This window comes from Dromiciops gliroides, chromosome 2 (genome assembly GCF_019393635.1).
Source record: "Dromiciops gliroides isolate mDroGli1 chromosome 2, mDroGli1.pri, whole genome shotgun sequence".
NCBI lineage: Eukaryota > Metazoa > Chordata > Mammalia > Microbiotheria > Microbiotheriidae > Dromiciops > Dromiciops gliroides.
Window position 1 is genome coordinate 21579432 of NC_057862.1, and position 13090 is coordinate 21592521.

General features: G+C 50.1%; 1 protein-coding gene across 2 annotated transcripts in view; it reads right to left on the reverse strand.

Annotated features, from left to right (window-relative positions):
* Positions 1–13090, reverse strand: part of FAM13C (family with sequence similarity 13 member C) — a 92968-nt gene that overhangs the window by 1915 nt on the left and 77963 nt on the right. The window contains exons 8-13 of one of the 2 annotated variants that reach the window (XM_043983735.1): positions 12928–13060; positions 11601–11682; positions 9496–9710; positions 6443–6538; positions 4517–4716; positions 3425–3526 (exon numbers count right to left, since the gene is read on the reverse strand). In XM_043983735.1, the coding sequence (XP_043839670.1) occupies positions 3425–3526; positions 4517–4716; positions 6443–6538; positions 9496–9710; positions 11601–11682; positions 12928–13060 (828 nt within the window). The remainder of the gene's footprint in view (positions 1–3424; positions 3527–4516; positions 4717–6442; positions 6539–9495; positions 9711–11600; positions 11683–12927; positions 13061–13090) is intronic. The other variant, XM_043983736.1, reaches the window with a different exon arrangement.

Sequence of the window (13090 nt, forward strand, 5' to 3'; positions counted from 1 at the left end):
CATTAAAATCACAAACGAAAAAGAATGATGTGTTCACCACAGAATCTAAAATGCCTAATCTGACCATTTGCAAAAACGGATACAGTTCTCTTGAGTTTAAGCTGTCTGGGATGACCGCCCAAGGTTCTGATAGCGTGACACATTCGTCTCACTGTCTACTGTTCTGGAGGAGGTCTTCTCCTAGGGTCCAGATTGTCAGCTTTCTCTTTCTCCATAGCCGTTCAGAGAAAGATAGGGGTGTGAATATGGATGAATCTTTCTGTTTCATATTCCAAGGATTATATGCTTATACTTCCATTCACATTAAAGGAAACTTGGGAAACAGCTGTTGGTAAAATTATTTGCTTTCTCTTTAAAGCATCTGTGCTATCAGGAAATATTTTTTAAAATTCAAACAATTGCTGCATGGTCCCAGCAGGCTAGAGTTCTAACAGTTGCTAAGATGGTCAGTTGTTTGCTAATCATTTTAAATTTGTGACCTGGAAATGGAGACCGGGTAACACAAAACCACTTGCTGCAACCAATCCGGAAAATACAGGAAAAGAGCATTCGCTATTAGTAGGTTTAATAAACTTCAAACAGCCCCCAGCAAGTGCTTTTCCTCTAACTCTGGCCCCTTCCATTTTTCCTATCGATAGCTAAGAGACATCACATATTCCAGCTGCGCTTTTGCACAACCAAGAAAATTAAAATCACGTCCAAAATCTATTTAGATGTTTAAAGCACCTAACTCACACCCCCTGTGATTGAGCAGTACCACAAGTAACAGAGGGCAGCAACTCAAAGGAGAAATTAAGTGGGAGGCTCCTCATTTCTGACTCGTTTTCTCTAAAAGCTAAATGGCTTTGGGTCACTTAGTTTCAATTCTGGCCTCTAGACTAAGGCCCCTGGAGTCAGGAGTCTGAGGGCCACAAAAAGTGGTTGGACCCAGAGAGCAGCATGAGCCACCTGGGCGGAGCCTGGGCATGGCCGGTGCTCACCAGCCTCAGTGAAAACCTCTGTCTATTCCCTGTTGGCCTCCAAGTGCTCATCACAGTGGCAGGTACACAGCAGGTGCTTCATAAATGCTTCTTTCCCGCCCCATCTGGACACTCTCTCAGCTCACGAGCAAGAGCACTGTGACTAGAAGAGGACAGATGCAGAATTCCTGCCGCTGCGGTATAGCCTCGTCCACTGGCCAAGATGGCACTTATTAGGCACCTTGTGTGTGCCAGCCCCTGCTAGGCAGTGGGACACAGAGACATTCCCTGTGCTCCAGGAGCTTACACCCTATGACGGGGGCCACCGCCCGCCCACCCTTGTGTGCACAGACACGTGTGTGCGTGTGCTCTTCGCTTTCCTATAAAGGTGCTGGTGGAAAGAGCCCTGAGGAGGCAGGGGAGAGAAGCGAGCCTGGCCTTAGACTGAGCTCTGGGCTCCCCTGGGCCGCAAGATGAGGACCATGGGTGCAAGGAGGCCAAAGGTCTCTTCACTACAGAACGTCCCGAGTCTAGTCTCTGAAAGGGGTTCAAGTTCGATGTGGATGTTTTGACCCATTACCACCAGGGGCGAACGCCCCCCAAGACATCAGCCCAAACGGTGAGTTGGGCCTCAGAAGGCCACAGTGAGTATCATGCTCCCAACACCCTTGCATGCACACAGGTCTCCTCCCAGTAGCTGTTTCACCCTGTCCTGGGGAGCCATGTTGGACAGCGCACAGGTGCTGACACTGGAATGGGATCTGGCTTTGGATGCCTGCTCTGAGCCTTGGGGCCCGGTCACTGAGCTGGCTCTCAGCCTCTGGCTGCTCTTCCATCCAATGAGGGTGTTGGACCAGATGCCCTCAAAGGTCCCTTGGGGCGCTGAACTGCCCCCGGAGTGGTGGAGAAGCCCCCGAGAATCTATCCCACCTCCACAGCTCAGTCCTCCTGGGACCCTGGGCACAGCCTTGAACTTCCTGGACCTCCATTTCCCTAGATCTATGACCTGAGACACGCTGTTTATTAAGTTCCTAACCGACTTCAAAGGGAGGCTGACCAGAATGATGACCATTCTCTCCACAAAGTGCTTGCTGAATGTGTACTTTTGCTGTGTGCTACCTCGGGAACAAGGGTTGGTCCTTTTTAGGCCAACATACTCAACGTGGGGTCTGCCCATGACAGTGCATGCTGCAGACATTATCTCATTTCATCTTCACAACCACCCTCTGAGGTAGATCCCATAGGTTTGACTGACCCCCAATGGACAGATGATGTCACTGAGGCCCAGGCACTGGTGACTTGCACATCATTACATAGCAAGGGTGTGTCAGGAATGGGATGAGAACTCTGGTCTCTCTGCCTCAGTACCTGGCATGCAGCTCTCCATACCGCGTATGGGGCTGCCCCAGTCCCATGTGGGGCACCTGACTCACTTCCATGCCCTTTCCCCATTCCCTTCCAGACTTCACTAGGGCACAACTGAGCAAAAAGAGTGACACAGCAGCTCACGCTTCTTGGCTTCACCAGCCATGATCCTTCCAATAAGGCAGAGGACCCTCCGGGCTTACTGTCCACCCTGCCACTGGTCCTCTGGGTCTTTACCGTCTGTCCTGACGTCATTCTCTCCTGACCCTGGGACACTGCCATCCAGCCTTAGGGTGTTAATGCATGCTGAGGAGCCCTGGGTCTCGCCCTCCAACACGACACAAACCCTTCTCCTCTGTGAGGGCACGGACACTGTCACTTCTGTATACATATCCAAGCGCGGTGCTTGGCCTACTTAGGGAGGCACTTAATAACTGCTCCTGCCCCGACTTGTAGCAGGAGCGGCTGTGGAGAGGCTGGGTGGGCGGCAGGAGCGTGTACACGGGTCAGTCATCATCTGGGGCTGGGTGGGCTGAAAATACTAAAACTCCATCATGGACAATGGCTCCCAAAGAGCCGTAGAAACTAAGAGGTGTGGGGACATCACTACCTAAAGGTCACATGCACTATATACGTCCCCCAAACTCCTTGTGGCCATTTGTAAGGCAGCTAAGCAAGTGCAACCAGAGCGCTGGACTTGAAATCAGAAAGACCTGGCATCAAATCCAGCCTCAGACACTTGCTAGTCGTGTCCACTTGTGCAAGTCCCTTAACCTCTACCTCAGTTTCCTCATCTGTAAAACGGGGATCAGAAAAGCACCTACCTCTCCCCGAGTGGCTGTGAGGATCAGAGGAGATAGTGTGTGTGTGCGCTTGGCTGCACTAGAGCCCTGCAAAAATGGTAGCTCCTTTGCTTGTGTTGTTACTATAACCATCACCACCACCACTACCAGGGAGTCTCATCCCATGTAATTGTAATCACTTTCTGGCTCTTAGAGGAGCTCTCTGGTTCCCTACAACATTATCGACTCATCCTCCCTGCTTGTTCTGAATTGGGCTTACTTCCAAAGGATGCTTAGAATACATCTGTCAGGTCTTACCGTCCAGTCTGCTTAAAAAACTGCTCTTCGAATTCCCTTAACGCCTTCCGAAGCCTCTTCTTGTCAGCCCTGGTTTCTCGAAGATGGTCAAGTAAAACTGGCCTATAAAAGGTAAATGCAAAGACTCTAAGAAATGGACTGACTGGAAGAGCAGCAGCAAACCTATTCATCTCGTCCATAAAAGCCCACAGAGACTTCAGATCCCTGCCCACATATCACCCAAAAAAAGTGTCTGGGGGACCAGCAAGGAGAGCAGCCTCACTAGAATGGGGAGTCATGGAGAAGGAGGTCAGCCAGTGGGATGAAGCCAGACTGCAGAGGGCCTTAAATGTCGTGCAGAAGGATGGGGAGCCATGACTTCTGAAGTAGGGGAGGGATGTGGTTAAAACCTGGGCTGAGGCTAGGGATGGTGAGTGCTAAGGCAGCAGTGACAGAAGAAAGCAGCATGAAATGGAGGCCAGAGCGAGACTGCCAAGGTGTCTAGCCTGGGAGAAAACATGGCAGTAAGAACGATGATGACTGTTTGCCCCCTAGACTTTCCTAGCCTTGGCAGGAAAGGAGATTGTCCCAGAACCAAGTAAGGTTTTGTGTCTTACCAAGCATCTAACCATAAAACACAGCCAACACATAGGATGTGCCTCACACGCATTTTCATCTGCTGAGTCTACCACGTGACACATGACTACAGAGGCCCGAGGTTGGTGCCACAAACCACACTCGAAAACTAATTCCACCATTTCACAGCCCTCACGGATGGCCACCGCCAAAGAATTCACCACCACGTGGCCAGTTTCCTGGCAACACGCCTGTCTGTCCTTAGGGACACCTCTCGCCAGTGGTCAGAGCAAGCCAAAGAGGCAGCTGGACACAGAAACCACGACAGTAAATCCCCCAAACTCTCTTGGGTCAAAGAACAATGACTCCTAGGAACTCATTCCACTAGATAATGAATGGTAAGGGAAGTTTCTCTCCAAATGGGTGGCCCTATGGGAAAGTCCATCAGCGTCCTGAGCCTTAACAGGTAAACGGAAGGACAGGGATGGGCAGCTGTTGGGGCCTCCCCTAATGGAGCACCAGAAGGGCAGCACTCACATGGTGGCCTCGTGCAGGTTGGACATGGAAAGGACGGGGTGTCTGACTTCCTTCTTTGCGTCCAGAGGCAAGGCTGCAGCAGGCTCGGTCTCACTGAGGAAAGGAAGGGGCTCACCAATGGGCAAGCAGGAGGCTGGATCCGACAAGGAAGGCTGGTGGCTGCCCTGGGGATATTCTTCATCAGAGTCTTCTTCTTCCTGCTTATTACATGGAAGAGGAAGGAGGGAAGGAAGGAGGAAAAGGAAAGACAAGGGGAAGGAGGGAGGAGGGGGGAAAGGGGGCAAGGAAAGAGGAAAGAAGGGAAGGAGGGAGGGAGGAAAAGTCACCAGACACTCAGTATCCTGGAGAGAGGCAGTGCTGTGTATAGGAAAGACTGCTGGCTTTGGAGGCTGAGGAGCTCTGCGGCTCATAACCTTGAGGGCAGCGCCTGTCATCTACCTTCTGTATCTGTAGCCATAGCCTATAGCATGGGGCCTAGCACAGAACAGGTACTAAATGGATGGTTGTTGACTGACTCAGTGATTCACTGCTCTGGGCATCAGTTTCCTTTTAGGTAAGGAGGTTCTACAAGATCGTTTCTAAGTTTTTTCCCAGTTCTCTTTGAAAGAACTGGAACAGGCAATAACCTTGAAGGGCTATCATTTAAGGAAACGGAAATCTCTCTTGGGAGCAGCTGAGTTACTTAAAGGATGATGAGGTACCTGACATGGAAGAAAGTCCCAAGAGGTGACCCCATGGAGAGAGGGGTGGCTGGAATAGGCCACGACTCTCTTCCATGCTGCTGGAAGCAGCGAGTGGCTCTTCTCACAAGGCCTGCCGAGTTGGCTCACCCCTTCGGAGGGTTCCGAGGCCCCAGGCTTGTAACCAAGGAGGAGGATTAGGGTCAGAATGAGCTTGGGGCACCTGCCCAAGACTCACATCTGGATTCTAGATCTCATAGCTATGAAGTGAAAAGCTGGGAAGGACCAGTCCTTTTGCTCAAGTACGGTCCTCTTCCCACCATATCACTGGGACCACTAGTGGATGCCCCCAGGGCACAGCCTGAGGATCGTGAGGTAATTCCCACAGGCACAAAGCTAAGTCAGGAGGAGGTGGGTCACAGGATAACAGACAGGTGAGGAAGCTAAGCCCAGGCTGATTAAGTGGTTTCCTTCAAGTCACCCAGGTGATAAATGACAAAGGCAGGATCTGAACCCAGTTCCTTGAACTCCAAAGCCAGGGCTCTTTCCACTTCAACTCAGGTCTTCCTGACTCCAAGTAGAGCACTTGACCATCTCCCCCCAACTGTCTCTCAAAGTGCTTTACACTAAAGAAAATACAAAGAGTACATCAGTTAAAATATTTGAAATTTATTATTATTTGTTAATACCTTTGTTATTTTGAATCATGTGCTACAGTCTGCATTGGTTTCTTTGCTGATAAACAACAAGGATTTGTCAGTTTTCTTAGTTGTTCACATTGCAATCAATGACTTAAAAAACCAACAGCCAGTCAGTAACTTCTGTGCTTGCTCCTACTTCACCCTCAGATAATGGCCAAAACATGACCAAAGTGTGTTCAAAAACACACTTCCAACTCTCTTTTTAAAGGAGATAAAATCGCCCACATGCACAGAATAGGAAGGACCCACTTCCCCCGGTTGGAGCATAAAGCATTTACAGTCAATGCTGACTTGAAATCTATGGTTTCTGTCCCTCCCCACAGAATACTACTTTAAGTGAATGCTAGAAAGGGTTCTTACAAAAGAAGTACGGCCCCCTCCCCAAGTCCTAACCACCGTCAAGGGGCAATAGGACAAGCTGCCATGTTGGCGCTCTCAGCCCGTAGACCTGGATTGTCATGACTATCTTCCCCATTCCTAAGCCTTAAGTCCTTCAGTCTAGAGAGCAGTGTGGGAGTGAGCTCCCCAAGAGTACTGGGACTTACAATGGTGGGTATCAGGGAAGGTGCTGACAAAAGCTGCTTGATGATTCTGTATCGGTCATAGAGGGGCTTGATCAGGCTCTTGTCTTGTTTCATTACCTGAAAAGCAACACATTAATTACTGCTTTCCTTGTACACAAGCACTGTTTGGAATAAGCCAAAACAACCGTGTTACTCTCACGCCAACAATCAGAACCCGGCCGACTGCTAATTAATTAATACAGGGGAATGAGCAGTTTTTAAAAGTGCTGAACAAAACCCTGCTAACATCCTTGTGAGCCAAGTGGCTGAAAAGGGAGCCCGTCTATTTTAAAGACAGAAGAGCTGAACTTTGAAGGTCCTTTGCTGAAAAAGGAAGAAGCTCACCGAGTAAGTGGTGCCCAAATATCTACTCATTTCACTGTCTACACCAACTCTTTCTCCACCTCATCTCTGGGATCCAGCCAGGGACCAAATCCTACCTATCTCTCCTTTCATGTATCTGCTGCTCTTGTATCTACATCTTCCCTTCCCCCCCACACACACCCTCCATCCTCGTCCAGACTCTTATCATGTCATGTCTGGATTATGGCTACCACCTTCTAGCTGGCCCGTTCAGTGTGAGGCTTCCTTAAACACCCAACATCCTACTAGGGAAAAAACACTCCCTATGTCCTATGCACATAAAGTCCAAACCCCTTCACTTGGCTTTCCCAGTCCTCCACAACCTGTCCTCGGTGTGGAGACTAATGTGGATGCACAGGGGACTCACCAACTCAGACTTTTAAAGGACACACAGACAGATGGAAATGAGGAAAGGTAACTGAATGAGCGAAGAGCATCATGAGGGCTGAAGATCAGAATGAGCTGAGAAAGCTAAAGGCGACAAAGGAGGGGGCTCCTGGGAGAGTGAAAGAAAGGAAAGGATTTCTGAGCAAGATAGATGCAGAAATGACCCTCGCTCAGAGCTGCTCAGCACCTGTTGCTTCTGTTTTCTCTGCTTCTGGCCTGGAAATAACAAAAGCAAAAAGGGCTAATAGAGAGTGAAAGCCCAACATAGGATGAATAAGAGGCCACCTCACTGCCCAGTGAGATGAACCCCATTCTTGGGTCTAAGAGAACTAGTGGGTTCAAAGGCCAGCCACAGTCACTTGGGGCAGTGTAACGAGGGCTGGCCTTGGAAGCAGAAGCCCTGATCTCCTCCCGGCTCTGACGCTGACAGTGATTCTACCTGGGACCTCCGACTCCTCTGGAAAAGGACAGACCTGAATGAGATGACCTTGAAGGTCCATTCCAAAGTAGGTCTCCGGTCATAAGGCCATTTGAAAGATCTCAGAGAACAAGAAAAGCCCCTGAGGACTAGAACATAGATTCTCCTACTTTGTGTTTTAAAAAGTGAAGAGAACCTGTAAATTACAGACCAATGACTCTGACCCTGGTTCCTGGCAAGGTTCTAGGCTGTCACTAAATATAGGATAAAGGAAGCTGGATCCCCAAGTACCAGCATGTCTACACCAAGAACAGGTCACGACGGATAAAGGCACCTAATAAATATTGATGTACTGATTAAGTGCATTTCTTTTGGGACAGAGCAGGGGAGGAGAATGCAACAGATCCAATTTATCTCATGATCAAGATGACCAGACGTCAGCTGGTCAGCAGCACAAGAATGGTCAATACAGGTTACATGACAACCTGAAAGGAGGTCTCTATGGCCCAGTGGTCTGTGCTTGGTCCACTGCTGTTCATGTGGCCATCAGTGACTGGAAGAAAGGTGCACATCCCAGTTTATAAATGGATAATATGCACTGGAAGACAGAGTCAGGGTCCAAAAAGATACTGACAGGCCTCCATGCTAATCTGACCCTATACACACTGGGAAGAACTTAGTAAGACAAGGCATGAAGTCTGACACCTGAGCCCAAGTACAAGTCAGAGGTGTTGGGACAGGAGAGTCTGCCTCAGCGGCATTTGTGGGAGGCAACCCAAGAGGAACTGATAGTGTGCCATGATGCCAAGAGCTAAGAACAAGGGGGTGAAGCCCACTGCCCTCTGCTATGGTCAGACCCATCTGGATGATGGTTTTCTGTTCCAGCTTCACAACCTGGCAGGAGATTGGCTGAGTGTCCCGAGAACAGTGATCAGAAAAACGAAGGGTCTCAAACAAGTAGCAGAGAAGGGAAGGAGTGTGCAGTGCTCCCAGAGAGGGCCCTTGGCAGCAGTGGGCTCTTTGGGAAAGGGGTGGGCCCTGAACATGAGGGCAGAACACAGAAAGGGAGTGGAGTGGGGCAGCTAGGTAGCACAGTAGATAGAGCACCAGCCCTGGAGTCAGGAGTACCTGAGTTCAAATCCGGCCTCAGACACTTGACACTTACTAGCTGTGTGACCCTGGGCAAGTCACTTAACCCCAATTGCCTCACTTAAAAAAAAAAAAGAAAGGAAGGAAGGAAGGAAGTGGAGCACTGAAGGCCAGTTAATCCCACTTCCTGAGTTCTGCCTTGGCTCCCTAGGGCTGATGGGTAGTAAATATCAAGATGCTGTGCCCAGCAAAACTCTGGATTAGCAAATGTGATCAAGATATGACTGGGAAATGTTTAACCAGATAACTAAAGGTAGAGTATGACACAAATAATGTGAGTTTGTGGCTTTCTAAGCCAATGTGCTGCCCACAGAAATGTATTTCTACTTGAGTCTGATATGGGGTTATAAAGGATGGGCCAGAGACTTAGGGGTGAAGAATGAGGGATCTGGCAGCACCATTTTTCCTTCCAAGAAATCAAACTGGGCCACCACTGTCACTACCATTCCCCTGTGGTTCACTTCCCTAACGGGGATCCTGGCCTAGGATCAGATGCCCCCCCTCACAGTGGGGCAGAATGACAGCCTTTCTGGAATAATCTCAGCAAATGTCCCCAAGACCATCAGGGACCCCAATCAAACAAGTCCTTGGCATCCTTGGTCTCTGACGCATGGGGTGCCCAAGTAGCCCACTAACTGCAATGCAAGCCCTCAAGGTGCCAGGCCCAAAGACTGATAAATCTGGGAGCTGGCATAGCTGAGGGCACTTCCTGAGATACCTTGGCATCTTCCTGGGCAGTCAGTGGTTCTCTCTGCTCCTTTGGCTGCTTGACCAGGGCATCTGGCATCTCTTCCCCAGAGGAATTTGGCTCAGTGCCTGCTGCCTCTGGCTTCTCCGTCTCTTTGGGAGTGGCAGCTGGTTCCTGATGCAGGGTCTGGTGTGGTACAGCTTTGGGCACATTCCCCTGTTGTTCTGAGAGCTTTAGCTTCAGTTCTGTGGGAAACACCATTAATGAATACCAACGGCCCGCTGTTGTTCAGGGGCTGTCAGTGAGCGCATGACTAGCGTACCAACTCAGACCAGCCCCACACCCTGTAGGAAGCAGGGTGGGCAGCCCCCTGAGAAGTGGGGCCCCCCAAGGACCTCCCTCACCACCTGCCAGGGGGCTGCAATCCTGCCTTCAGCCTCTGAAGACTGGAGGGCTTTCATCAGTGGGCAACCACCCTAGGGAGGCTAACACTTCTTAGCCAACACTGGAGGGGCTGGGCCAAGGCCAGCAAGGCCCCAAACAAGCTCTGCTGGCGTCACAGCTGTGCCAAGAAGTCATGTCCCTGCCCTGTGACTTTAAATATCCTTCCTTGTAAATCAACTGTCTGGAATTGGCCCCTCAGCATCTTGGGATGCCCTGGCAGACTTTGTTTATCAACCTCCCAGCAATGTATTTTCCCCACCATGCTTCTTAATGACAATCTGAAGAGTAATTAAGTGGTTAAGCATCTAAATGGAGGACATTTAAGAGAAAGAGTAGTAATTACACTGGACTTTTGTCAATTGTATGCATTTTCTTTTAAATCTTTAAAAACTTTATCATGGGCAGCTAGGTGGTGCAGTGGATAGAGCACTGGTCCTGGAGTCAGGAGGACCTGAGTTCAAATCCGGCCTCAGACACTTGACACTTACTAGCTGTGTGACCCTGGGCAAGTCACTTAACCCCAATTGCCTCACCACAAAAAAAAAAAAAAACCCAAAAAACAAAAACAAACAAGCAAAAAACTTTATCATTGTGTATTGTTTTTTTACTCCAAAGTCATCTCCTGCCCATTTAACCCTTCCCTATTACCGAGAATGACAGCTGTAGACGAAGCCAACGGCCATGCCCATGGCTACCACCTTATGCCACCCCTCACCACGACCATAAGAGGAAGACACGTTTGCTCCTTACTGCTCCAGGCCTGAGGCTGTTCACTCCATTAACTGGACACTATTCAGTTGTGTCAGTGTAGCAGTTTAAGAAATTCAAGTCTCCTTTGTGCCCCCAAATGCCTCCCTTGTAATGCCCACTTGTAAGGATGCCTGAAATTCCTCCATCATAAACCCATCCTTCAGAGAACTATCAACATCTCAACCTGCTTTATCAATAATTCTGACTTCATACAGGGTAATTACTATTTCTTTTTTTGTTTGTTTGTTTATTGTTTTTTGCAGGGCAATGAGGGCTAAGTGACTTGCCCAGGGTCACACAGCTAGTAAGTGTCAAGTGTCTGAGGCCGGACCTGAACTCAGGTACTCCTGAATCCAGGGCCGGTGCGTTACCACTGCGCCATCTAGCTTCCCCGTCATTACTATTTCTTAAAGAGAGACTTTCCAAAAATTGAAGAAAATGTGTATGTCATAGGGAAAAATCAGAAGGAGAAAAAGGTCTAAAGTTAGTCAATTGGCAAGCATTTATTAACACTTCCACTGCTAATCAGTGGGGACACCAAAGATAAAAGGCAAAAACATGGATCAAGGGAAGATCGAGATTTATCAGCCCACAGTAATGCCCTTCCAAGTGGCTTCTCCAACAGCAATGGCTGCGAGCCCGTCAATGACGGCTCTCCCAGGAGGCCACTCATTTCACAAGTCAGAGAAGCGGCTGCCAAATGGCTCCATTGTGAACCTGGGCCCCTCGCAGACAGGAAGATCAGACCCCCAGTTCACCAGGTTCCACCAACCCGGGCAGAGCCCCAGGGGTGCCTCAGATGGCCTGTCACGTCCTCCCCAGCAGAAAGGAAGAGGAAAAGGCAAAGAGCAAAGGCAGGAGAGGCAGGTGAAGGCCACCACAGGAGGACCCTTAGACCCCAGAGGGACTCAGGGCCCTCCCTCCCTCCCCCGCCCACTTACCTTTCAGCTGCTTCCTGCCTTTGGCCAAGTCATTCATCCACTTCAGGACTTCAGGATTTGAAGTCTTGTCTCCATGAGAAGGCTGGGGGGGGGGGGGTAGAATATGAATGAATGAGAATGTCAGGGGCAAAGCTGGGCTGGGGGTAGAGATCTAATTAACAGAGTCGCTTCTGCAGAAGAAATAGGAGAGGGCCAGGCAGCCTCCCCGCCTGCCTCTTAGAGCAGCCAGGGTCCTGGGTTGGGATCCTGGCTGTGCCCCTCATGAGCTGGGCAACCCCAGAAAAGCTACTTGCCCTCTCTGGGCCTCTGCTTCCTTCCTGGTAAAAGAAGGGAGGGGGACCACAGGATCTCCTCCAGCAGAGTTGAGATGCCCCCAAACATGTAATGTCTTCCCCAGCGAGAGCAAGGGCCCCTCTCACCTTTCTGTTTGTGTGAGCACTGAAGAAATGCTTTGTGCTTTCCTGCATTCACTCACTCATTCAAACGTGAGCCTGACAGCAGCCTTCCCCAACCCCTCCTTTCCCTGTCACTCAAGTGGGCACCCCCAGGCTCCCAACCTCAGCATCACCCTGGACCCCTCACTATCTCACCCCCTCGTATCCAACATGGGGCCGAGGCCTGTTGTTTCACCTCTGCACCATCTCTCATACACATCCCCTTCTCTGCTCTGGTGCAGGCCCTCATCACCTCACACCTGGACTAGTGCGCTGGCACTAGTGGGTCTGCTACCTGAGTCTCCCCAGTCCAATCCAGCCTCCATTCAGCCACTGAAGCTCAGGTCTGATCCTGTCATCACCTCCCCTACTCAACAAACTGCAATGGCTCCCTATCCCCTCCAGCATCAAATACAAACTGCTCCTCTTCCCTTTCCAGCCTCCTTACACCCAAACCCCCAACACCTACTTAGACCCAGGGACATGGCCCCTCCCTCTCTCAGCCCTGGGGCATGCACTCGGACCAGTCCCCCTCTTCCCGGACCCTCCCCCTCCTCTGCTCTCACTAGTAACCTCCCTATAGAACCCAGCAAAGTTTGCAAAGCACCTTTGTGCATATGTGAGCCCATAGTCCTCAAATAGCCTCATGCAGTGGGCAGCAGCATTTAATCCCCATTGTGCACACGGGGAAACTGAGACCAGAGGTTAAGGGACTTGCTGGTGGAGACAGACAGGAAGGAACTGCTAGAGGTGAGATTAGAATCCAAGTCCTTCCTGGGCAGAGTCTGGGACTCTCTGCCCTAGGCCACACCTTCCCCATATAAATGAACAGAGGAGGGAAAGGTGGGGAGAGATGGGAGAAGACAAATGGTGCCCACTCCATGTATCCTTACCCGGTATTTCTTTTCTTGCTCAAACTTTTCTTCAAATTTTCTGATTTTCCGCTTGAGGCTCTGGATGTGCTTGGTCAGCTGGGTCACCGTCTGGGGCCCTTTCCCATCCTCACACCTCGAAGAACTCCTCGGCCTGCACAGGGCACAGAGACACAAGATGATA